The sequence below is a fragment of the Bubalus bubalis genome, chromosome X, assembly GCF_019923935.1.
Source record: "Bubalus bubalis isolate 160015118507 breed Murrah chromosome X, NDDB_SH_1, whole genome shotgun sequence".
NCBI classification, from domain to species: domain Eukaryota; kingdom Metazoa; phylum Chordata; class Mammalia; order Artiodactyla; family Bovidae; genus Bubalus; species Bubalus bubalis.
The window spans coordinates 46,711,263-46,739,001 of NC_059181.1; the positions used below are offsets into that span (position 1 = coordinate 46,711,263).

The following is a 27,739-nucleotide window of genomic DNA, read 5'->3' on the forward strand; positions in this document are numbered from 1 at the left end:
GGGAGCAAGGAATGGTTGAAAAGAATTAGAAACTGGAATAAAACTAGGCAAATATCATACTGACATATAGGGATCCTGTCAGCTGTCACTTATATGGTAGCCAATGACTTTTTGCCCCCTCCTCATCCTCAAGTATCTTTTATTCATCACTTAACATAGTGCTTTAAAAGCCCTACCACTAAATATCCTCAAAGGTCTTGTATCTATAAAAGTTCCCTTTTCTGATAAATGCTATTTTATTACTGAGAACAGGGAGGGCAAGGGAAAGGATCACTAACATTTATTGATTACTTCCATGTGCCAACCACTATAGTATTTCATTTTATGCTTAGGTCCTATTAGTTAAGTATTAGCTATATTTTACAGATGAGGAAACTGAGGTTCAGAGAATTTAAGTAAGTTCACCCAAATTCACACATTTAAGAAGTGGCAGAGCTGGGATCTGACCCTGCCTCTACTTAATGCCAAAGTCTATGACCTGTCTACTACTTCATGCTGTCTCCAATGGATATTTTCACTTTCAGGGATAACACAATGATTCACTGATATTTTACAACAGTGATTCTTAGCTTTCTTGGGAGGTCACAGACACCTTTGAAAATCTGGAGAAAAGGATGAACCTTCTTCTCAGGAGAAAAGGATGCACCTTATTCTCAGAAAATCACATGCAGGCACAAATGAGTGAATGAGATGGCACACAAACAGTTTTTAGGGATAATTTCAGGGGTTTCACAGATCCCTTCAAGGTCATCTGTGGATGTCTATGGGTTTATGGACTCCAGTTAAGAGCTCCTGCCTTAGGGATAAGCATACCATTTTTATTTTCCTGGAACTCACAAAATCATACACACACACATACACACACATACACACATGTATACAGTGATAACACTTGGAGAAAGAAACTGACTGCATAGGTGGCTGGGAGAGTTTTTTAAACATTTCATTTTGTACACTTTTCTATTGTGCATATTCTAACTTTATATTTGTATTGCCTTTTAAAAAACATCAACAGGGTATCTGTAATATAATATGGGCTGCTTTTGTTTTTCTTCTCTGTATTAAAAAAGGAATGTTAATAATAGTTATTGTCTTTTTTGCCTTCTTTTTCTTTAATTGGAGGATAATTGCTTTAAAATATTGTATTGGTTATTTTAAAAGAAAGCCTTACTTACTTTTTAACTTTAGAATCAGAGAGTGATATGATTCTATTAACAGAATGAATCTGATTCTCTTAGGAATTAAACAGGAATAAATAAAAGGGCTAGGTTTATAATAGGGGACCTTCTCTGGAGACCCTGTGGAGAAGGTTGCTAATAGGTAAAAGAGGAGTCAGGAGAAAGGTTCCTTACTTCTCAGTTCTGCCTAGGGCTTCTTTCCTGGGACGGCTTGTTTCCTTTGTTTCCTGATTTTAAGTCATACTTCAGTTTTATTCCTTCCCCTCCCTCTTCTTCATCTTTTTTTTTTTTTTTTTTAAATGGAACTAAGTAACTGACTGTTGCTTTTCAAGAGGACATTCAAAAGTTTAGGATCTGATGCAACCACAATACATTTATTTAAAAAATAAAAGGATATTTGTTTACTTACAGGGAGCAGCAGAAATGCTATGACTTATCTGGTGGAAAGGAGGTTTGCACCCAGTTCCTAAGCAGCACACCCTTTCTAAGAATTCTTTTCTAAGAAGTATCCCTCCCTTTTACTTCAAACATACCCTAGGGACCTCTGGGTTCCAGAAGCAGCTCAGCATTTTCCATTTTTTTTTTTTTTTGGAAAAGAAATCCCTGTTGACTTGTTCAACTCTAATTAAAACAAGTGTGTGACTTTGGTTTTGTTGGTATCATAAAGGAAATCAACACATAATCATATCCTAAAGCAAAAGAACCATTCAATGAACAGAGTTATCATATGCACGGGAAGGAAATCAGATTTTTTAAAAGGTTTTGATTGTTGGAAATAGCAATGTCATTGTTCTCATTAGTACACCCAAGAAGTTATACTTATTTTCTTGATGGATAACAAATACCTGCATTATTTCCCTGAAACTCCCTCTTGCTCCTCCTCATAATTCCATCCAGATCCAAAAAGGGAACAAATTGGCTTAACTATCTGACTGTGATATTTACCATTTAATATGGGAGGTTACGGAGAAGGCAATGGCAACCCACTCCAGTACTCTTGCCTGGAAAATCCCATGGGCGGAAGAGCCTGGTAGGCTGCAGTCCATGGGGTTGCACAGAGTCGGACACGACTGAAGCGACTTAGCAGCAGCATGGGAGGTTAAAAAAAAAAAGAAGAGCTGTGCATCACAGGATGCTTGCAAAGCAGAGAGGATAACAAGCCAGCCAGGTAGCTTCTCACAAGTACCAAATCAATTCCAAGTGAGTTAGGACTACTCAGAAGGTGTAAGAGATTCTCTTTTTGAGATTCAACTTTTCACCTTTTCTAGTTTGTGCACATCTGCCTCCAGCATTGATCTCTGCTTCTTAATTTCCAGGAGGCTCTCTAGCATACTCTGCTTGGGCTGCAACCCTTTGTCAAAGCGGTTATACATCCCACACCAGAACCTTGAATAAACAAAAAGAAAAAAAAAAAGTGGGTTAGTTTAGCTAGAGAAATAGATTATGTTTTGTTCATGTCAAGAAAATATCAGCTTGGTAGGTAGGCAGATCTCAAAAGTAAGGTAACATGATAACATTAAAAACATAGGACATGCTCATAATTTAAAAGTAATGTTCTTAGCAGAAAGATCTCTGCTGAAGACAGGTTGCCTAAAGTTGTACTGAGCTCATAGCCACCTCTAACACACACCCCTTGACATACCCTGCCTACTCCAAAGAATAAGACCCAGCTCCACCCACTAGTGGGCAGGCACAAGCCCCAGGATCAACCTCATCCACCAGAGAGCAGACACTAGAAGAAAGAAGAGCTATAGTCCTGCAAGCATACAGAAAGGAAACTACAAACACAGAAAATCAGGCAAAATGAGATGGCAAAGAAGTATGTTCCAGACGAAGGAACAAGATAAAACTGCAGAAAAACAACAAAGTCAGGTGAAGGTAGACAATCTACCTAAAATAATTCAGAGTAATGATAGTAAAAGTGTTTCAAAATCTTGGAAAAGGAATGGAGGTAGACTGAGAAGATAAAAGAAATATTTAACAAAGAGCTATAAGATTTAAAGAACAAACAGAGATAAATAATACAATTACTGGGATGAAAAAATACACTAGAAGGAATCAATGGCATAATAAATGAAGTAGAAGAACTAATGAATGAGCTAGAAAACATTGTGGTGGAAATTACTGCCATGAAACAGAAAAAAGAAAAAAGAATGAAAACAAATGAGAACAGTCTCAGAGACCTTTGGGACAATGTTAAAAGCACCAATATTTACATTATAGGAGTCCTAGAAGGAGAAGAAAGAAAAAAAGAGTCTTAGAAAATATTTGAATAGATAATAGCCAAAAATTTCTCTACCATGAGAAAAGAAACACTCACTCAAGTCCAGGAAGTACAGAGTACCATATGGGATAAACACAAGGAGGAACATACTGAGACACATATTAATCAAACTGACAAATTAAAAACAAAAAGAAAATATTGAAAGAAACAAGGGAAAAGCAACAGACAACATACATATATACAGCTGATTTTTAAGTAGAAACTGCAGGCCAGAAGCTTGTGGTATGATATATGTAAAGTGATGAAAGGGAAAACTTCCAAACAAGAATATTCTACCTGGCAAGGCTCTTATTCAGATTTGACAGAGAAATCAAAACCTTTGCAGACAATCAAAGCTAACAGAATTCGGCATCACCAAAAAAGCTTTACAACAGATGATAAAGGAACTTCTCTAGGAAGAAATGAAAAGTCCACAACTAAGACAATAAAATTATAAATGGGAAGGCTCAGTGGTAAAGGCAAACATGAATCTGGTAAAGTTGTAGGATACAAAATTAATATGTAGAAGTCTCTTCCATTCATATACACTAACAATGAAATATCAGAAAGAGAAATTAAGGAAACAATCACATTTAACATCACATCAAAAAGAATGAAATACCTGGGAGGAAACCTACTTAAGGAGGGAAAAGTACTCTGAAAACTATAAGACAATGATGAAAGAAATTGAAGATGACACAGACAGATGAATAGATATGCCATGTTCTTGGGATTGGAGGAATTAAAATTGTGAAAATGACTATACTACCCAAGACAATCTACAGATTCAAAACAATCCCTATCAAATTACCAATGGCATTTTTCAGAGAGCTACAACAAATTTTTAAAATTTGTATGTAAACATAGAAGACTCCAAATAGCCAAAGAAATCCTGAAATAAACACAGCTGGAGGAATCAGGCTCCCTGACTTCAGACTATTCTATGAAGCTACAGTAATCAAGACAGTACGGATCATACTGGCACAAAAACAGAAATATTGATCAGTGGAACAGGATAGAAAACCCAGAGATAAATCCACACACCTATGGTCCACATAACTTTGATAATGAAGCAAGAATATACAATGGAGAAAAGACAGCCTCTTCAATGAGTGGTGCTATGAAAACTGGACAGCTACATTTAAAAGAATGGAATGAGAACTTTCTCTAACACCATACACAAAAATTAAACTCAAAGTGGATCAAAGACCTAAATTTAAGGCCAGACATTATAAAATAAGAGAAAAACATAGGGAGAACACTCTGACATGAGATTAGCTCAAGATGGTGGAATAGAAGGAGATGAGAAGATGGTGGAATAGAAGGAGATGAGCTCACACCTTTTTATGAGAACACCAAAATCACAACTATAAACAACCAGCAACAACAACAACAAACAAATAAACAAATATTGCAACCTATGAAAAAAGATACCCTACATCTGAAGACAAAGAAGTCACAAGGAGATGGTAGGAGGGGTGCAATCACAATAAAATCAAATCTCATTCCTGCTGGGTGGGCAACCCACAAACTGCTAAACAATTATAGTACAGAAGTTCTCTCACAGGAGTGAAATTTCTGAGCCCAACATCAGACTTCCCAGTATGATGGTCTGGCACTGGGAGAATCCCCCAGAAGATCTGATTCTGAGGGACACTGGAATTTGATCAAGGAATTCCACAGGACTGGGGGAAACAAAATCCACTCTTGGAGGGTGCACAAATGTTCTTGTGTGTACCAGGACACAGGAGAAAATAAGTAGTGACCATATAAGTGACTGGGTCAGACCTACCTGCTAATATTAGAGGATCTCCTGTGGAGGCAGGGGTGGCTGTGGCTCACTCTGGGGACAAAGACACTGGCAGCAGCAGTTCTGGGGAGAACTCATTGGTATGAGCCCTCCTGAACATTAGCTTCACCAAACAGCCTGTAGGCTTCAGTGCTAGAATGCCTCAGGCCAAACAACCAACAGGGCAAGAACACAGGCTCACCCATCAGCAGAGAAGTAGCTTAAAGCCTTCCTGAGCACAGCCCTGCAAATCAGAGAGACAAGACCCAGCTCTCCACACCACTGGGCAGGAACCAGAATATCAAAGCAATATTTTTTTATTTACCTCCTAGAGTAATGAAGATGAAAACAAAAAGTTTTAAAATGGGACTAATTAAAATTAAAAGCTTTTATACAGCAAAGGAAACCATAAACAAAATGAAATGGCAACATACAGAATGGGAGTAAATCTTTGTGAGTGACAAGGGATTAATCTCCAAAATATACAAAGAGCTCATGCAGTTCTATGTCACAAAAACAAACAACCCAGTTAAAAAATGTACAGAAGATCTAAATAGACATTTTTTCAAATAAGACATATACATAGCCAAAAAGTATGTGAAAAAATGCTCAACATCACTAATTATCAGAGAAATGCCAATCAAAACTACAACGAAGTATCCCCTCACACTGGTCAGAATGGCCATTATTAAAAAGTCTATAAACAACTAATGCTAGAGAGAGTGGGAAGAAAGGGTGCCCTCCTACAGTGTTGATGGAATGTACTGATAAATTGGAACAACCAGTATGGAGACCAGTACGGAGGTTCATGAAAAAAATTAAATACAGATGTACCATATGATCCAGAAATCCTACTCTTCTCTCTCTCTCTCTCTCTCTCCCTATATATATATATATATATATATATATATATATATATATATCTCCAGAGAAAAACACAATTTGAAAAGATACATGCACAGCAATGTTCACTGCAGTGCTATTTACAAAAGTCAAGACATGGAAGCAACCTAAATATCCATTGACAGAGGAATGGATAAAGACATGGTACATATATACATTGGAATATTACTCAGCCATAAAAAGAACAAAATGATGCCACTTGCAGCAACATGGCATAGACCTAGAGATAATCATATTAAGTGAAGTCAGGCAAATACAAATATCATATGAAATCATGCAGGAGCTTCCCAGGTGGCTCAGGAGGTAAAGAAACTGCCTTCAATATAGGAACCCCAGGTTAAATCCCTGGGTTGAGAAGAACCCCTGGAGAAGGAAATGGCAACCCACTCTAGTGTTCTTGCCTGGAAAATCCCACAGACAGAAGAGCCTGGCATTGGGCTACAGTCCATGGGGTTGCAAAGAGTTGGACACAACTGGATAACTAAAATTAACTCACAGATCTCAGATTTCAAAAACAAATCAAGGTTACCTAAGGGGAAACATGTACGGGCAGGGATAAATTACGATCCTGGGATTAACATACATAAACAACTATATATAAAATAGATAACCAACAACAACCTACTGTACAGCACAGGAAACTGTACTCAATATTCTTTAATAACCTATATGAGGGAAGAATCTGAAAAAGAAAAAAAATATATGCGTATGCATAACTGAACCACTATGCTGTATACTTGAAACCAATACAACACTGTAAACTAACTATAATTTAAAAAAGGACCTGAATAGACAATTTTTCCAAATAAGAGATATATATGGACAATAAGCATACAAAAATATCATCACTAATCATTAGGGTATCACATGCTATCAGGGTAATGTTCAACATCGTTAAAGCTAGGCTTCAGCAGTATGTGAACAAAGAACTTTCAGATGTACAAGCTGGATTTAGAGAAGGCAAAGGAATCAGAAATCAAATTGCCAACATCCACTGGATCAAAGCAAAAGCGAGGGAATTCCAGAAAAACATCTACTTCTGCTTCATTGACTAAGTGAAAGCCTTTGACTGCATGGATCACAACAAACTCTGGAAAATTCTTAAAGAGATAGGAATACCAGGTCACCTTACCTGTCTCCTGAGAAATCTGTATGCAGGTCAAGAAGCAACAGTTAGAACTGGACATGGAACAACAGATTGGTTCAAAATTGGGAAAGGAATACGTCAAGGCCATATATTATCTTGGGCTCCAAAATCATTGCAGATGGTGACTGCAGCCACGAAATTAAAAGACATTTGCTCCTTGGAAGGAAAGCTATGACAAACATAGACAGTGTATTAAAAAGCAGAGACATCACTGCTGACAAAGGTCCCTACAGTCAAAGCTATGGTTTTTCCAGTAGTCATGTATGTTTGTGAGAGTTGGACCATAGAGAAGGCTGAGTGCCAAAAAACTGATGCTTTTGAACTGTGGTGTTGGAGAAGACTCTTGGGAGTCCCTTGGACTGCAAGGAGATCCAACCAGTCAATCCTAAAGGAAATCAACCCTGAATATTCAGTGGAAGGACTGATGCTGAAGTTGAAACTCCAATAATTTGGCCACCTGATGCAAAGAGCTGACTCATTGGAAAAGACCCTGATGCTGGGAAAGACTGAGGGCAGGAGGAGAAGGGGGCAACCGGATAAGATGGTTGGATGGCATCACCGACTCAATAGACTTGAGTTTGAGGAAAGTTCAGGAAATAGTGAAAGACAGGGATGCCTGGCATGGTGCAGTCCATGAAGTCGCAAAGAGTTGGACATGACTTAGTGACTGAACCACAGCAACCCACTAAGTAAATGGAAACTAAAACCATGACATATCATTCATACCCATTAGAATGGCTAGTATTTCAAAACAAGCAAACAAACTATTGGCAAAAATGTGGAGAAATTGAACTGTTTGTGTCATGGTACAGCTTCTATGGAAAACACAATGGTTATTCCTCAAAAAAATTAAAAATAGATTTACCATATGATCCATTAATTCTACTTTTCAGTATATATCCAAAAGAATTTGAAAAGAGGGCCTCAAAAATAAGCCAATGTTCATAGAAGCATTATTTTCAAAAACCAAAAGGTAGAAGTTATACAGTTGTTTATATACAGGTGAATGAATAAACACAATGTGATATGCAATCAATGAAATATTACTCAGCCTTAAAAGAGAATGAAAATTCTGACAGAAGTTTCACGTGGATGAACCTTGAGGACATCATACTAAGTGAAACAAACCGGGCATGAAAGAACATATAATATATGGTTCCACTCATATGAGGTATCTAGAGTGTTCAGATTCATAGAGACAGAAAGTAGAATGGTAGTTGTTAGGGGATGGAGTGAGAGGGAAATAGAAAACTTAATGGGTACAGATTCAGTTTCATAACATGAAAAATTTCTGGAGACTGACTGAACAATTCAGATATACTTAACATTACTAAAGTGTACACTTAAAAATGATCATTGTGCTAAGTCACTTTAGTTGTGTCTGACTCTGTGTGACCCCATGGTCTGTAGACCACCAGGCTCCTCTGTCCATGGGATTCTCCAGGCATGAATACTGGAGTGAGCTGCCATTTTCTTCTCCAGGGGATCTTCCTGACCTAGGGATCAAACTTGCATCTAGTACATCGCCTGCACTGGCAGCTGGGTTCTTTACAACTAGTGCTACCTTGGAAGCCCCTTAAAATGGTTAAGATGGTAAATTTTGTGCTATGTGTATTTTACCACAATTTTAAAAAGGAATAGTAAAGAGTAATCCCCAAAAAGCTGTATCCAGTTTCCTCAATGGATAACTGTAGTACAATATCACAACTAGGCTAATATGATATATTCAAGATAAAAATTCCTTTATAAGGAATATTGCTACTGTACTTTTATAGCCACACACAACTCTGTACCTTCTATCCCTCAACCCTGTCCTCCACCCTTGGTAATCATTATCTTAACCATTTACTATTAATTTTGCCTTTCAAGAAATTTATATAAATGGATACATAAAGTATGTAATATTTTGAGATTAGCTTTAAAATTTAATCCCAATTCTCTGAAAGGTGTTGCATGTATCAATAGTTCATTCTTTACTGCTGAGTAATAATCACTGGCATTGATGTACCAGTTTGTTTACATATGAACAATTTACTTATTGAAGGAAACTTGGGTTGTTTTAAGTTTTTGGCTATTTTGTATAACACTGCTATGAACACTAGTGTATAGGTTTCTTGTGAACAAAATTTTTTATTTGTTTGGGATATATGTCCAGAAGGGCAATTAGTGCAAATGTTAGATCAAATGGTAGTTGCATGTTTAGCTTTTTAGGAAATTTAAAAACTGATTTCCACAGTGATTATACTATTATAGATTGCTGTTATATAAATGAGCCAAAAAAGGCCTCTGCATATGGCTCTATATTGTTTACTTCTTAATAGAAGGCTGGGACCTGTTAGCTGCAAAGACCAACAGTGCCAAACTCAAAATTTTACCCATCCAGTCATTTTCAACATAGCCCAAATAAGCAGTTTTTAGTTATTTAATTCCTACTTTGCTTTGCATACCCTGAAAAAGTGCACTCAGTATCTGCAAGCCATAAAGAAGATGAATTTCTGTACAGTAGCTGAACAGGTGCTTCTGAGCTCAACTAGCTATGTGTTGAGTTCTGCCAGAGGGAGCTTCTCACCAGAACACTGCCTAAAGATGAGGTTGAAGATTAAACTTCTGGGGGAGATGAAATGGAAGGTAGGACCCTATGAAGTTTCCACTAGAGGGAAAGTTTCCACTAGAGGAAAGTTTCCACAGTACCATCATGATAGTGATGAGGATAACTTACCCTGTTTTCCTGGTAACTGATTGCAAAAGTAAGAGATATTGAAATAGCAAAAGGGGAGGGGCAAAAAGGAGGGACCGGATCTCAGTTGGATAAAGAGATATGTCATCTCTTTTCCCCTGAGGCCTCAGGTCAGTTGAGTCACTCAGTAGCATATGACTCTTTGTGACACCATGGACTACAGAAAGCCAGGCTTCCCTGTCCATCACCAACTCCCAAAGCTTGCTCAAACTCATGTCCATCGAGTTGGTGATGCCATCCAACCATCTCATTCTCTGTTGTTCCCTTCTCCTCCTGTGTTCAATCTTTCCCAGCATCAGGGTCTTATCCAATGAGTCCATTCTTCGCATCAGGAAGCCAGAGTATTGGAGCTTCAGCTTCAGCATCAGTCCTTCCAATGAATATTCAGGGTTGATTTCCTTTAGGATGGACCGGTTGGATCTCCTTGAAATCCAAGCAACTCTCAAGAGTCTTCTCCAACACCGCAGTTCAAAAGGATCAATTCTTTGGTGCTCAGCTTTCTTTATGGTCCAACTCTCACATCCATAGAAGAGTACTAAAAAAACATAGCATTGACTGATGGACCTTTGTTGGCAAAGTAATATCTCTGCTTTTTAATATGCTGTCTACGTTTGTCATAACTTTCCTTCCAAAGAGCAGCTTCTTGTAATTTCATGGCTGCAGTCACCATCTGCAGTGATTTCAGAGCCCAAGAAAATAATGTCTGTCACTCTTTCCATTGTTTCCCCATCTATTTGCCATGGAGGTGATAGGGCCAGATGCCATGATCTTTGTCTTTTGAATGCTGAATTTTAAGCCAACTTTTTCACTCTCGCCTTTCACTGTCATCAAGGGCCTCTTTAGCTCCTCTTCAATTTTCTGCTATAAGAATGGTATCATCTGCATATCTGAGGTTATTGATATTTCTCCCAGCAATCTTGATTCCAGCTTGTGCTTCATCCAGCCTGGCATTTCACATGATGTACTCTTCATATAAGTTAAATAAGCAGGGTGAGAACATACAGACTTGATGTACTCCTTTTCTGATTTGGAACAAGTCTGTTGTTCCATCTCCAGTTCTAACTGTTGCTTCTTGACCTGCATACAGATTTCTCAGGAGGCAGGTCAGGTGGTCTGATATTCCCATGTCTTTAATAATTTTCCATAGTTTGTTGTGATCCACACATTCAATGCTTTGGCATAGTCAATAAAGCAGAAGTAGATGTCTTTCTGGAACTCTCTTGCTTTTTCTATGATCAAACCTGATGTTGGCAATATGATCTCTGGTTCCTCTGCCTTTTATAAATCCAGCTTGAACATCTGGGAGTTCTCAGTCCATGTACTGTTGAAGCCTGGGTTGGAGAATTTGGGGCATTACTTTGCTAGCGTGTGAGATGAGTGCAATTGTGTGGTAGTTTGAACATTCTCTGGCATTACCTATCTTTGGTATTAGATGCAAACTGACCATTTCCAATCCTGTGGCCACTGCTGAGTTTTCCAAATTTGCTGGCATATTGAGTGCAGCACTTTAACAACAGCATATTTTAAGGTTTGAAATAGCTCTCCTGGAATTCTATCATCTCCACTAGCTTTTCTCGTAGTGATGCTTCTTACTGCTACTGCTAAGTTGCTTCAGTCGTGTCCAACTCTGTGCGACCCCATAGACGGCAGCCTGCCAGGCCCCGTCATCCCTGGGATTCTCCAGGCAAGAACACTGGAGTGGGTTGCCATTTCCTCCTCCAATGCATGAAAGTGAAAAGTGAAAGTGAAGTCGCTCAGTCATGTCTGACTTTTAGCGACCCCATGGACTGCAGCCTACCAGGCTCCTCCATCCATGGGATTTTCCAGGCAAGAGTACTGGAGTGGGGTACCATTGCCTTCTCCCGATGCATCCTAAGGCCCACTTGATTTGAACATTTTAGTATGTATGGCTCAAGGTGAGTGATCACACCGTTGTGGTTATCTGGGTCATGAAGATCTTTTTTGTACAGTTCTGTGTATTCTTGCCACCTCTTCTTAATATCTTCTGCTTCTGTTAGGTCCATATCATTTCTGTCCTTTATTGTGCCTATGTTTGCATGAAATGTTCCCTTGGTATCTCTAATTTTTTTGAAGAGATCTCTAGTCTTCCCCATTCTATTGTTTTCCTGTATTACTTTGCAGTAATCACTGAGGAAGGCTTTCTTATCTCTCCTTGCTATTCTTTGAAACTCTGCATTCAAATGGGTATATCTTTCCTTTTCTCCTTTGCCTTTTGTGTCTCTTCTTTTCTCAGATATTTGTAAGGCCTCGTCAGATAACCATTTTTCCTTTTTGCACTTCTTTTTCTTGGGGATATTCTTCATCACTGCCTCCTGTACATTGTCACGAACCTTCATCCATAGTTCTTCTGGTACTCTGTCTATTAGATCTTATACCTTGAATCTGTTACTTTCACTGCATAATTGTAATGGATTTGATTTAGGTCATACCTGAATGGTCTAGTGGTTTTCCCCACTTTCTTCAATTTCAGTCTGAATTTGGCAGTAAGGAGTTCATGATCTGAGCCACAGTCAGCTCCCAGTCTTGTTTTTGCTGACTCTATAGAGCTTCTCCATCTTCAGCTAAAAAGAATATAATTAATCTGATTTAGGTATTGACTATCTGGCCATGTCCATGTGTGGAGTCATCTCTTGTGTTGTTGGAAGAGGGTGTTTGCTATGACCAGTGTGTTGTCTTCACAAAATTCTGTTAGCCTTTGCCCTGCTTCAGTTTTTACTCTAAGGCCACACTTGCCTGCTACTACAGGTATCTCTTGATTTCCTACTTTTGCATTCCAGTCCACTATGATGAAAAGGACTTTTTTTTTGGTGTTAGTTCTAGAAGACTTCATAGGTCATCATAGATTTATTCAACTTCAGATTATTTGGCATGACTGGCTGGGAAATAGACTCGAATTTCTATGATATTGAAAGATTTGCCTTGGAAAGAACAGAGATCATTCTGTCATTTTTGAGATTGCATCCAAAATACTGCATGTCAGACTCTTTTGTTGACTATGAGGGCTACTCCATTTCTTCTAAGGGATTCTTGCCCACTATAGTCGATATAATGGTCATCTGAATTAAATTCACCCACTCCAATCCATTTTAGTTCACCGATTCCTAAATTGTTAATGACCACTTCCACTTTGCTTTGATTCATGGACCTAACATTCCAGATTCCTATGCAATATTGTTCTTTACGGCATTGGACTTTACTTCCATCATCAGTCACACTGACAACTGGGTATTGTTTTCCCTTTGGCGCCATCTCTTCATTCTTTCTGGAGTCATTTGTCCACTCTTCTCCAGTACCATATTGAGCACCTACAGACCTGGGCAGTTCTTATATCAGTGTCCTATCTTTTTCCTTTTCATTCTGTTCATGGGGTTCTCAACCCAGGAATACTGAAGTGGTTTGCCATTCCCTTCTCCAGTGGAGCACATTTTGTCAGAACTCTCCACCATGACCCGTACATCTTTGGTGGCCCTACATGGAATGGCTCATGGTTTCGTTAAGTTAGAGAAGGCTGTGATCCACATGATCAGTTTGGTCAGTTTTCTATGATTGTGGTTTTCATTGTGTCTGCCCTTTAATGGATAAGGATAAGAGGCTTGTTGAAGCTTCCTGATGGGAGACACTGATTGTAGGGAAGCTGGATTTAGAAAAGGCAGAGGAACCAGAGACCAAATTGCCAACATTTGCTGGACCATCAAAAAAGCAAGAGAATTTCAGAAAAACATCTATTTCTGTTTTATTGACTATGCCAAAGCCTTTGACTGTGTGGATTGCAATAAATTGTGGAAAATTCTAAAGGAGATGGGAATACCAGACCACCTGACTTGCCTCTTGAGAAACCTGTATGCAGGTCAGGAAGCAACAGTTAGAACTGGACATGGAACAACAGACTGGTTCCAAATAGGAAAAGGAGTACATCAAGGCTGTATATTGTCACCCTGCTATTTAACTTATATGCAGGGTACATCATGAGAAATGCTGGGCTGGAGGAAGCACAAGCTGGAATCAAGATTGCCAGAAGAAATATCAATAACCTCAGATATGGAGATGATATCACCCTTATGGCAGAAAGCAAAGAAGAACTAAAGAGCCTCTTGATGAAAGTGAAAGAGGAGAGTGAAAAAGTTGGCTTAAAGCTCAGCATTCAGAAAACGATCATGGCATCCAGTCCCATCACTTCATGGCAAATAGATGGGGAAACAGTGCCTGACTTTATCTTTTTGGGCTCCAGTATCACTGCAGATGGTGATTGCATCCATGAAATTAAAAGACGCTTACTCCTTGGAAGGAAAGTTATGACTAACCTAGACAGCATGTTTAAATGCCGAGACATTACTTTGCCAACAAAGGTCCATCTAGTCAAGGCTATGGTTTTTCCTGTAGTCTTGTATGGACGTAAGAGTTGGACCATAAAGAAAGCTGAGCACTGAAGAATTGATGCTGTTGAACTATGGCATTGGAGAAGACTCTTGAGAGTCCCTTGGACTGCAAGGAGACCCAACCAGTTCATTGTAAAGGAGATCGGTCCTGGGTTTTCACTGGAAGGACTGATGTTGAAGCTGAAACTCCAATACTTTGGCCACCTGATGCAAAGAGCTGACTCATTTGAAAAGACCCTGATGCTGGGAAAGATTGAGGACAGGAGGAGAAGGGGACGACAGAGGATGAGATGGCTGGATGGTATCACCGACTCGATGGACATGGGTTTGGGTAGACTCTGGCAGTTGGTGATGGACAGAGAGGCCTGGCATGCTGTGGTTCATGGGGTTGCAAAAGTTGGACACGACAGAGTGACTGAACTGAAATGAATGGGTCTTTTTCTGATGGGCAGGACTATGCTCATTAAATCTTTAATCAAATTTTCTGTTGATGGGTGGGGCTGTGTCCTCCCCCTCCCAACCCTGTTGTTTGGTCTGAGGTCAAACTATGGGAGCGGTAATGGTAGGGTAAAAGGACTGTTGTATTCAGTGCCCCTGAGGCCTAGTCTATCCTTGAAGAACTAACCCTAGAGCCAAGTAAAAAAGAGGCTGCCTGGTCATATAGAATAGATCTGGTGAGGAATAAAATTCACCTTATGGGTGCTAAATTTAAGCAGTTGGTTGCTCAGAATAGAAAAGTGGTGTCCCTACTAAAGGATCCTATACAATTAGTGTGAAAGGTGAGACTGACCAATAGAAAAAGCTTTGGACTCTGGTCCACATATTCCTTTTGATGTGAATTTTTATGGCTTATAGGGTTGACCATTCTATATTAGGACTCATAAAGGCCTAGGCAAACTGTTAATAGAAAATATTAGCTGAGGCCAAATATTTCCTCTGTCAGCTGGGATGTTGGAGTGGACTTATTAGGCAATAGATGGATGCAGCATGGCATGTAGTATGATGACTCTACAAGTCAAGAAGTGACTTAATTATGTCTTGAGTCTATCTAGTTGTTTGTCAGGAGGGCTTCTGTTAAGTATGCACATATGCATGCTCAGTCGCTTCAGTCGTGTCTCTTTGTGACCCTATGGACTTTAGCCTGCCAGGCTCCTCTGTCCATGGGATTCTCCAGGCAAGAATACTGGAGTGGGTTGCCATACCCTCTTCTCTGTTAAGTGTAAGTTCTCTTTATGAGTCATAACAGCTAATGCTAAAACAATTGAAGAAGTCACAGCTGCACTACATTTAATAGAAACACATGAAAGAGAAACTCAGAGTCAAGCATCACTTGTTAATTATAAAACTCAGAGTCAAGCATCACTTGTTAATTATACAAATAATACCCTAATTGCTATCAATAGGGATATCTCTTTCCTCTACACTATACAAACCAATTATAACCAGGTCCTTGCTTAAATGTGAAGTATGAGATGAACAAGAGAGGTTATATTGGATCCTAAGAAACAAGAGAAATCCAAATTGGATGCTGTCTGGTAAATTGGTGGAGCAATTATAATATTTAACTAGGGTTAGATTACAATCCACAACAGGCATCACCTTCAAAAGCGCTACCCTTGGAAAGCTACCTCTGATTTCCTCCAGTAGCAGGCACCAACCTCCATATAGTGATCTGGCAGTCACATAAGGGGTGGTTGTAGAAGCTGGCCCCTTCTAGTGGAAAATCACCCTTTTGCCACCTTAACTATAGTTTTTTTTTTTTTTTTTTTTTTTTTTTTTTTTTGGTATTGAGCTGCATGAGCTGTTTGTAAATTTTGCAGATTAATCCCTCATTGGTTGCATCATTTGCAAATATTATCTCTCATCCTGTGGGTTGTCTTTTCATATTATTTATTGTTTCCTTTGCTAGGCAAAAGCTTTTGAGCTTAATTAGATCCAATTTGTTTATTTTTGTGTTTATTTTCACTACTCTAGGAGACTGATGGAAAAAGGTATTGCTTCAAATTTATGACAGAGATGGTTCTGTTTATGTTTTATAGTATACAGTATTACATTTAGGTCTTTAATCCATTTAGAGTTTAACTTTGTGTATGGTATTAGAAAATGTTCTAATTTCACTCTTTTATATATAGCTATCCAGTTTTCCCAGCAACACTTATTGAAGAGATGGTCTTTTCTCCATTGTATATTCTTGCCTCTTTTTGTCAAAGATTAACTGACTGCAATGGCACCCCACTCCAGTACTCTTGCCTGGAAAATCCCATGGATGGAGGAGCCTCGAAGGCTGCAATCCATGTCTTTAGTTCTTCACTTTCTGCCATAAGGGTGGTGTCATCTGCATATCTGATGTTATTGATATCTCTCCTGGCAATCTTGATTCCAGTTTGTGCTTAATCTAGTCCAACATTTCTCATGATGTACTCTGCATATAAGTTAAATAAGCAGGGTGACAATATACAGCCTGGACGTACTCCTTTCCCAATTTGGGACAAGTCAGTTGTTCCACGTCCAATTCTAACTGTTCCTTCTTGACCTGCATACAGATTTCTCAGGAGGCAGGTCAGGTGGTCTGGTATTCCCATGTTTTTAATAATTTTCCATAGTTTGTTGTGATCCACATGTAAGGCTTTGGCATAGTCAATAAACCAGAAGCAGATGTTTTTCTGGAATTCTCTTGCTTTTTTGATGATCCAACGGATGTTGGCAATTTGATCTCTCATTCCTCTGCCTTTTCAAAATCCAGCTTGAACATCTGTAAGTTCTCGGTACACATATTGCTGAAGCCTGGCTTGGAGAATTTTGAGCATTACTTTGCTAGTGTGTGAGATGAGGGCAATTGTGTGGTACTTTGAACATTCTTTGGCATTACCTTTCCTTGTGATTAGAATGAAAACTGACCTTTTTCAGTGCAGTGGAAACTGCTGAGTTTTCCAAATTTCCTGGCATGTTGAGCACAGCACTTTCACAGCATCATCTTTTAGGATTTGAAATATATCAGTGAAAATTCCATCAGCTCCATTAGCTTTGTTTGTAGTGATGCTTCCTAAGGCCCACTTGTCTTGAACATTCCAGGTGTCTGGTTCTAGGTGAGTGATCACACCATCATGGTTATCTGGGTCATGAAGATCTTTTCTGTATAGTTCTTCTGTGTATTCTTGCCACTTCTTCTTAATATCTTCTGCATCTGTTGGGTCCATGCATCTGTCCTTTATTGTGCCCATCCTTGCATGAAAAGTTCCCTTGGTATCTCTGATTTTCTTGAATAGATCTCTAGTCTTTCCCATTCTGTTGTTTTCCTCTATTTCTTTGCAGTGATCACTGAGGAAGGCTTTCTTATCTCTCCTTGCTATTCTTTGAAACTCTGCATTCAAATGGGTATATCTTCCCATTTCTCCTTTGCCTTTAGCTTCTCTTTCTTTTCTCAGCTATTTTTAAGGCCTCGTCAGACAACCATTTTTCCTTTTTGCATTTCTTTTTCTTGGAGATGGTGTTTATCACTGGCTCCTATACAATGTCACCATCCTGCATCCATAGTTCTTCAGGCACTCTATCAGATCTAGTCCTTTGAATCTATTTCTCACTTCCACTTTATAATCATAAGGAATTTGATTTAGGTCATACCTGAATCATCTAGTGGTTTTCCCTACTTTCTTCAATTGAAGTCTGAATTTGGCAATAAGGAGTTCATGATCTGAGCCATAGTCAGCTCCCAGTTTTGTTTTTGCTGACTGTATTAAAGCTTCTCCATCTTTGGCTGCAAAGAATACAATCAATTTGATTTTGGTATTAACCATCTGATGATGCCCATGTGTAGAGTCTTCTCTTGTGTTGTTGGAAGAGGGTGTTTCTATGACCAGTCTGTTCTCTTGGCAAAACTCTATTAGCCTTTTCCCTGCTTCATTCTGTACTCCAAGGCAAAATTAGCCTGTTACTGCATATATCTCTTGTATTCCTACTTTTGCATCCCAGTCCACTATAATGAAAAGGACATATTTTGGGGGTGTTGTTTCTAGAAGGTCTTGTAGGTCTTCATAGAACCATTCACAGTCAGCTTCTTCAGCATTACTGGTTGGGGCATAGACTTGGATTACTGTGATATTGAATGGTTTGCCTTGGAATGAATAGAAATTATTCTGTCGTTTTTGAGATTGCATCCAAGTTGCATGTCAGACTCTTATGTTGACTATGATGGCTACTCCATTTCTTCTAAGGGATTCTTGCCCACAGTAGTAGATATTAATGGTCATCTGAGTTATATTCACCCATTCCAGTTCATTTTATTTCAGTGATCCCTAAAATGTTGATGTTCATTCTTGCCATCTCCTGTTTGACCCTTCCAATTTGCCTTGATTCATGGACCTAAAATTCCAGGTTCCTATGCAATATTGCTCTTTACAGCATTGGACTTTACTTTGATCACTAGTCATATCCACATCTGGGTGTTGTTTTAGCTTTGGCCCCATCTCTTCATTCTTTCTGTAGTTATTTCTCCATTGATCTCCAGTAGCATATTGGGCACCTACCGACCTGGGGAGTTCATCTTTCAGTGTCCTATCTTTTTGCCTTTTCATAATGTTCATGGGGTTCTCAAGGCAAGAGTAGTGAAGTGGTTTGTCATTCCTTTTTCCAGTGGATAACATTTTGTCAGAACTCTCCACCATGACTCATCCATCTTGGGTGGCCCACACGGCATGGCTCATAGTTTCATTGATTTAGACAAAGCTGTGGTCCATGTGATCAGATTGGTTAGTGTTCTGTGACTGTGGTTTTCAGTCTTTAGAGTTTTTTAGAAAATCCTAAAAATGCTACCAAAAGACTACTAGAGCTCATGAATGAATTTGATAAAGATGTAGATTACAAAATTAATATATAGAAATCTGTTGCATTTCTGTAAACTAAAAATAGAAGAACAGAAAGAGAAATTAAGGAAACAATCCCATTTACCATCACATCATAAAGAAAAAACAATACCTAGGGAAAAAAAAAAAAAAAAAAAAAAAAAAAAAAACCTTTACTCCAAAACCTAAGATGCTCATGAAAAAAATAGACTCCCTCATGGTTCAGAAGATAAAGAATCTGTCTTCAATGCAGGAGACCCAGGTTCGATTCCTGGGTTGGGAAAATCCAGTGGAGAAAGAAATGCAAGCCACTTCACCATTCTTGCCTGGAGAATTCCATGGACAGAGGAGCCTGGCAGGCCACAATCCATGGGATCACAAAGAAAGAAAAAGAAAGTGACACAACCAGATTGAAAGATATACCATGTCCTTAGACTCAAAGAATCAATACTGTCAAAATGACTATACTGCCTAAGGCAATCTACAGATTTAGTGCAATTCCCATCAAATTACCAATGCACTTTTCATAGGACTAGAAGAATAAACTTCAAAATTTGTATGGAGACACAAAGACCCCAAATAGCAAAAAACAAAAACAAAAACAAAAACAAAAAAACAAACAAACAAACAAACAAAAAAAAAACTTGAGAAATAAAACAGAACGGGAGGAATCAGGCTCCCTGACTTCAGACTATACCCCAAAGCTACAGTAATCAAAATGATACGGTACTGGCAAAAAAAAAAAAAAAAAAAAAAAAAAAAAAACATAAACAAAAAAAACAGAAATATAAGTCAATGGAACAGGATAGAAAGTACAGATATAAACCCACCTACCTATGGTCAGTTGCTGCTGCTGCTAAGTCGCTTCAGTCGTGTCTGTCTCTGTGCGACCCCATAGATGGCAGCCTACCAGGCTCCCCCATCCCTGGGATTCTCCAGGCAAGAACACTGGAGTGGGTTGCCATTTCCTTCTCCAATGCGTGAAAGTGAAGTCATTCAGTCGTGTACGACCCTCAGCGACCCGCCTCTTGAACAAAGTGAAAGAGGAGAGTTAAAAAGTTGGCTTAAGACTGAACATTCAGAAAACTAAGATCATGGCATCTGGTCCTATCACTTCATGGAAAATAGATGTGAAATAGTGACAGACTTTATTTTCTTGGGCTCCAAAATCACTGCAGATAGTGAATACAGTCATTAAATTAAAAGATGCCTGCTCCTTGGAAGAAAAGTTATGACCAACCTAGACAGCATATTAAAAAGCAGAGACATTACTTTGCTGACAAAGGTCCATCTAGTCAAGGCTATGGTTTTTCCAATAGTCATGCATAGATGTGAGAGTTGGACTATAAAGAAAGATGAGTGCCGAAGAATTGATGCTTTTGAACTATGGTGTTGGAGAACACTGTTGACAGTCCATTGGAAAGCAAGGAGATCCATCCTAAAGGAAATCAGTCCTGAATATTCACTGGAAGGACTGATGATGAAGCTGAAACTCCAATACTTTGGCCACCCGATTCGAAGAACTGACTCATTTAAAAAAACCCTGATGCTAGGAAAAATTGAAGGTGGGAGGACAAGGGGATGGCAGAGGATGAGATGGTTGGATGGCATCACCGACTCAATGGGCATGAGTTTGAGGAAACTCTTGGAGTTGGTGATGGACAGGGAGGCCTAGTATGCTGCAGTCCATGATGCTGCAGAGTTGGACACGACTGAGTGATTGAACTGAACTTAGGATTTTCTATGTATGTATCATGTCATCTACAAACAGTGGTAGCTTTACTTATTTTCTAACTTGGATTCCTTTTATTTCTTTTTCTTCTTGATTCCCATAGTAAGACTTTAAAAACTATCTTGAATAAAAAGTGATAACAGTGGACATCCTTGTCTTGTTCCTGATCTTAGAGAAAATGCATTCAGTTCTTCACGGTTGAGTGTGATGTTAGCTCTAGATTTGTCATATATGGGTTTATTATGCTGAAGCAGTCCATGGAGTCCATGGAGTTCACAAAGAGTCGGACACACACACATACATACATACACTACTATGCGGAAGTAGGTTCTCTCTATGCCCACTTTCTGGTGTGTTTTCATCATAAATGCATGTTGAATTTTGTCAAAAGTTTTCTTTTGCATGTATTGCAGAAGATGATCATGTGGTTTTTATTCTTTAATTTGTTTACATAGTGCATGACCCTGATTAAGTCTGTGAATATTGAAAATTCTTTGCATCCCTAGGAAAACTCCCATTTGATCATGGTGTATGATCCTTTCAATATATTGTTGAATTCAGTTTTCTGGTATTTTGTTGAAGACTGTTACATCCATGTCCATCAGTGATATTCACCTGTAATTTTCTTTTTTTTTCCCTTTTGTATCCTTGTTTGGTTTTGGTATCAGGGTGATGGTGGTTTGAAAAAAACAAATGAACCAATCAAAAAATGGAGAGAACACCTAAATAGACATTTTGCCAAAGAAGACATACATATAGACAAGAGGCACAAGAAAAGATGTTCAGCATTGCTAATTATTGTTGTTGTTGTTTAGGTGTGAAGTTGTGTCGGACACTTTTGTAAGCCAATGGATTGTAGCCTGCCAGGCAATTCTGTCTATGGGATTTCTCAGGCAAGAATAGTTTTGTTGGTTGCCATTTCCTTCTCCAGGGGATCTTCCTGACCATAAGGATTGAACCCCATCTCCTGCAAGTCTCTTGCATTGCAGGTGGATTCTTTACCACTGAGCCACTGAGAAATGTAAATCAAAACTACAATGAGCTATCACCTCACAACAGTCAGAATAGCCATCATCGAAAAGTCTTCAAACAGTAAATGCTGGAAGAGGGTGTAGAGAAAAGGTAACCCTCCTACACTGTACAAACTGGTAGAGCCATTACAGAGGATAGTGTGAAAGTTCTTTAAAAAACTAAAAATAGAGCTACCATGTGATCCAGCAATCCCACTCCTGGGCATATATCCAGAGAAAACCATGGTTCAAAATGATACACGCACCCAAATGTTTGTTGCAGCACTGTTTACAATAGCCAAGACATGGAAGCAACCTAAATGTCCATCTACAGATGAGTGGATAAAGTAGAGGTGGTACATATGTACAATGGAGACTCAGCCATTAAATAGCATGAAATAGTGCTGTTTTTGGCAACATGGGTGGGTCTGGAGATTATTTTACTAAGTGGAGTAAGTCAGAGAGAGAAAGACAAATATCATATAATATCGCTTATTTGTGGAATCAAAAAAAAAAGATACAAATGAACTTATTTATAAAACAGAAAGAGACTTGCAGAGATAGAAAATGAAGTTTTGGTTACCAGGAATGAAGGGTGGGGGTGGGAGGGATAGATTGGGTGATTGGGATTGACATATACACACTCCTATATTTAGACTAGATAACCAACAAGACCTACGGTATAGCAGAGGGAATTCTGCTCAATATTGTATAATAACCTAAATAGGAAAGTAATTTGAAAAAGAATAGATATGTGTATAACTGAATCACTTTGCTGTACATTTGAAACTAACATAACATTGTAAATCAAGTATAGTCAAATATAAAGTTAAAAATTAAAAAACAAAAAAAAAAAAAAACAAAAAACAAACAAACTATAGTTTTGTATTTCAAAATCTAACCACCACTGGCTGGCTCTGTTGCACATGGTTTTTCAAACCTCCCTTACCCCAGAAATCACTCATCTTTTAAAGGGACCCCTCAACTCTCCTCCCAACACAGGAGGTGATCAGCTTGGGAGGAGGAAAGATTAAAGTAATAATTACCCACTTATCTATTAAAATTGACCCAGTTCTGCAAAAAAAAAAAAAAAAAAGTTTGTTTGGTTGTAACTGCTATCCTTTCTGCCAAGACTATCTCTCTATCCATTACTGGAATGGAGCTCTTCAGTTAGCAAGTATTTCATGGAACAAACTAAAGGCTTTTATGCTATTGTGGACACTGCATGGTAAAAACCAGTTAATGATCCCTTACATATGAGACAGTATCAGCTAAGACAAGGCGCTGAAGGATTATGGCTTGACTTAAAGAATGGGTACTGACTCCTCCTATCTCACCTTTCAATTCCCTGGTACAACCTGTGCTATAAAGCCACTACTAATAAGTGGAGGCTAATTATAGACTATAGAGAGTTGAACAAGGCTGTTCCCTTTTTTAGAGCATCCCTACCAGATATCTTCACCTTAACATTCAAAGAAATATAGATAAACAGTTTGAAGTAACAGACTTGACTAGTATGTTCTATTCATTAAAAATATTGCAGGAGAGTAACAATTCATCAGAGGTCAGACACACAAACCATAATCGCAGAAAACTAGTCAATCTAATCACACGGACTGCAGCCTTGTCTAACTCAATGAAACTAAGCCATGCCACGTGGGGCCACCCAAGATGGGCAGGTCATGGTGGAGAGGTCTGACAAAATGTGGTCCACTGGAGAAGGGAATGGCAAACCATTTCAGTATTCTTGCCTGGAGAATCCCATAAGCAGTATGAAAAGGCAAAATTATAGGATACTGAAAGAGGAACTCCCCAGGTTGGAAGGTGCTCAATATGTTACTGGAGATCAGTGGAGAAATAACTCCAGAAAGAATGAAGGGATGGAGCCAAAGCAAAAACAATACCCAGTTGTAGATGTGACTGGTGATAGAAGCAAGGTGCGACGTTGTAAAGAGCGATATTGCATAGGAACCTGGAATGTTAGGTCCATGAATCAAGGCAAATTGGAAGTGGTCAAACAGGAGATGGCAAGAGTGAACGTCGACATTCTAGCAATCAGCAACTAAAATGGACTGGAATGGGTGAATTTAACTCAGATGACCATTATGTCTACTACTGCAGGCAGGGATCCCTTAGAAGAAATGGAGTAGCCATCATGGTCAACAAAAGAGTCCAAAATGAAGTACTTGGCTGCAATCCTATGATGCAGAGTGAAGTAAGCCAGAAAGAAAAACACCAATACAGTATACTAACGCATATATATGGAATTTAGAAAGATGGTAACAATAACCCTGTGTACGAGACAGCAAAAGAGACACTGATGTATAGAACAGTCTTATGGACTCTGTGGGAGAGGGAGAGGGTGGGAAGATTTGGGAGAATGACATTGAAACATGTAAAATATCATGTATGAAATGAGTTGCCAGTCCAGGTTCGATGTACGATACTGGATGCTTGGGGCTAGTGCACTGGGACGACCCAGAGGGATGGTATGGGGAGGGAGGAGGGAGGAGGGTTCAGGGTGGAGAACACATGTATGCCTGTGGCGGATTCATTTTGATATTTGGCAAAACTAATACAATTATGTAAAGTTTAAAAATAAAATAAAATTTAAAAAAAAGAAAAGGAAAAAAAAAAAAAAAACCAACAGAATGATCTCTGTTCATTTCCAAGGCAAACCATTCAATATCACAGTAATCCAAGTCTATGCCCCAACCAGTAATGCTGAAGAAGCTGAAGGTGAATGGTTCTATGAAGACCTACATGACCTTTTAGAACTAACACCCAAAAATGACGTCCTTTTCATCACAGGGGACTGGAATGCAAAAGTAGGAAGTTAAGAAACACCTGGGGTAACAGGCAAATTTGGCCTTGGAATACGGAATGAAGCAGGGCAAAGGCTAATAGAGTTTTGCCAAGAGAACACACTGGTCATAGCAAACACCCTCTTCCAACAAAAAAAGAGAAGACTTTACACATGGACATCACCAGATGGTCAACACCAAAATCAGATTGATTATATTCTTTGCAGCCAAAGATGGAGAAGCTCTATACACTAAGCAAAAACAAGACTGGGAGCTAACTGTGGCTCAGATCATGAACTCCTTATTGCCAAATTCACACATAAATTGAAGAAAATAGGGAAAACCACTAGACCATTCAGGTATGACCTAAATCAAATTCCTTATGATTACACAGTAGAAGTGATAAATAGATTTAAGGGACTTGATCTCATAGATGGAATGCCTGATGAACTATGGATGGAGGTTCGTGACATTGTACAGGAGACAGGGATCAAGACCATCCCCATGGAAAACAAATGCAAAAAAGCAAAATGGCTGTCTGAGGAGGCCTTACAAATAGCTGTGAAAAGAAGAGAAGCAAAAAGTAAATGAAAGGAAAGATAAAGCATCTGAATGCAGAGTTCCAAAGAATAGCAAGAAGAGATAAGAAAGCCTTCTTCAGTGATCAATTCAAAGAAATAGAGGAAAACAGCAGAATGGGAAAGACTAGAGATCTCTTCAAGAAAATTAGATATCAGGGGAACATTTCATGCAAAGATGGGCTCAATAAAGGACAGAAATGGTATGGACCTAACAGAAGCAGAAGATGTTAAGAAGAGGTTGCAAGAATACACAGAAAAACTGTACAAAAAAGATCTTCATGACCCAGATAATCACGATGGTGTGATCACTCACCTAGAGCCAGACATCCTAGAATGGGAAGTCAAGTGGGCCTTAGAAAGCATCAGTACGAGCAAAGCTAGTGGAGGTGATGTAATTCCAGTTGAGCAACTTTAAATCCTGGAAGATGATGCTGTGAAAGTGCTGCACTCAATACGCCACCAAATTTGGAAAATTCAGCAGTGGCCACAGGACTGGAAAAGGTGTTTTCATTCCAATCCCAAAGAAAGGCAATGCCAAAGAATGCTACAACTACTGCACAATTGCACTCATTTCACATGCTAGTAAAGTAATGGTCAAAATTCTCCAAGCCAGGCTTCAGCAATATGTGAAGCGTGAACTTCCAGATGTTCAAGTTGGTCTTAGAAAAGGCAGAGGAACCAGAGATCAAATTGCCAGCATCCACTGGATCATCAAAAAGGAAGAGACTTCCAGAAAGCATCTATTTCTGCTTTATCGACTATGCCAAAGCCTTTGACTGTGTGGATCACAATAAACTGTGGAAAATTCTGAAAAACATGGGAATACCAGACCACCTGATCTGCTTCTTGAGAAACCTATATGCAGGTCAGGAAGCAACAGTTAGAACTGGACATGGAACAACAGACTGGTTCCAAATAGGAAAAGGAGTACGTCAAGGCTGTATATTGTCACCCTGCTTATTTAACTTATATGCAGAGTACATCATGAGAAAGGCTGGGCTGGAAGAAGCACAAGCTGGATTCAAGATTGCCCGGAGAAATATCAATAACCTCAGATATGTATATGATACCACCCTTATGGCAGAAAGTAAAGAGGAACTAAAAAGCCTCTTGATGAAAGTTAAAGAGGAGAGTGAAAAATTTGGCTTAAAGCTAAGCAATAAGAAAACTAACATCATGATATCTGGTCCCATCACTTCATGGGAAATAGATGGGGAAACAGTAGAAACAGTGTCAGACTTTATTTTGGGGGGCTCCCAAATCACTGCAGATGGTGATTGCAGCCATGAAATTAAAAGATGCTTACTCCTTGGAAGGAAAGTTATGACCAGCCTAGATAGTATATTCAAAAGCAGAGATATTACTTTGCCAAAAAAGGTCTGTCTAGTCAAGGCTATGGTTTTTCCAGTGGTCATGTATGAATGTGAAAGTTGGACTGTGAAGAAAGCTGAGCACCGAAGAATTGCTGCTTTTGATCTGTATTGTTGGAGAAGACTCTTCAGAGTCCCTTGGCCTGCAAGGAGATCCAACTTGTCCATTCTAAAGGAGATCAGTCCTGGGTGTTCTTTGGAAGGACTGATGCTGAAGCTGAAACTCCAATACTTTGGCAACATTATGTGAAGAGTTGACTCATTGGACAAGACTCTGATTCTGGGAGGGATTGCGGGTGGGAGAAGGAGACGACAGAGGATGAGATGGCTGGATGGCATCACCGACTCAATTGCCAAGAGTGTGGGTGAACTCCGTGAGTTGGTGATGGACAGGGAGGCCTGGTGTGCTGCGATTCATGGGGTCACAAAAGTCGGATACAACTGATCGACTGAACTGAACTGAACTGAACAATTCGTCTTCAGCTTTCAGGGTCGAAGGTATCTTTTCTTGTTTGCCTATGGCATATGTAAATAATCTTGTAATAGTACATGTGCTTTGCATACAGGACCTAGATCCCTGCTGCACATCCCACTAGAAATTTGGCTCTGACATTATATTGATGACATCCTCCTCACTGAACCTGACCAACACTCTGTTTTATAGGCCATCACAACTGTGAGCAAACTTGTCACAGATAGGGGATGTGCAAATATCCTGCATAAGGCATAAGACCTCTTCCAATCTGTTGACATTTTGGGACTACATTTGGAATTCAGAAGGGTAAACCATTTCCCAACCTAGTAAAAGACAAGCTCCTAGCACTTCAATCTCCCATACTGGTAAAGAAGTTCAAATATTTGTTAGGAATGTTTGGACTCTGACTTTAATACATTTCTTATCACCAATATTTGCTGGTCCCCAGCTATCATGTCACCTGCGAATATCTGCTTCTTAGTGTGTATCTGAGCAACAACAGGTACTAGATAAAC

General features: G+C 39.1%; 1 protein-coding gene across 3 annotated transcripts in view; it reads right to left on the reverse strand.

Moving 5' to 3' along the window:
* MTMR8 (myotubularin related protein 8) overlaps positions 1-27,739 on the reverse strand; it is a 225,873-nt gene that overhangs the window by 2,282 nt on the left and 195,852 nt on the right. For all 3 annotated transcript variants that reach the window (XM_025277082.3, XM_025277083.3, XM_006054317.4), the window contains one exon: positions 2,438-2,564. In XM_025277082.3, the coding sequence (XP_025132867.1) occupies positions 2,438-2,564 (127 nt within the window). The remainder of the gene's footprint in view (positions 1-2,437; positions 2,565-27,739) is intronic.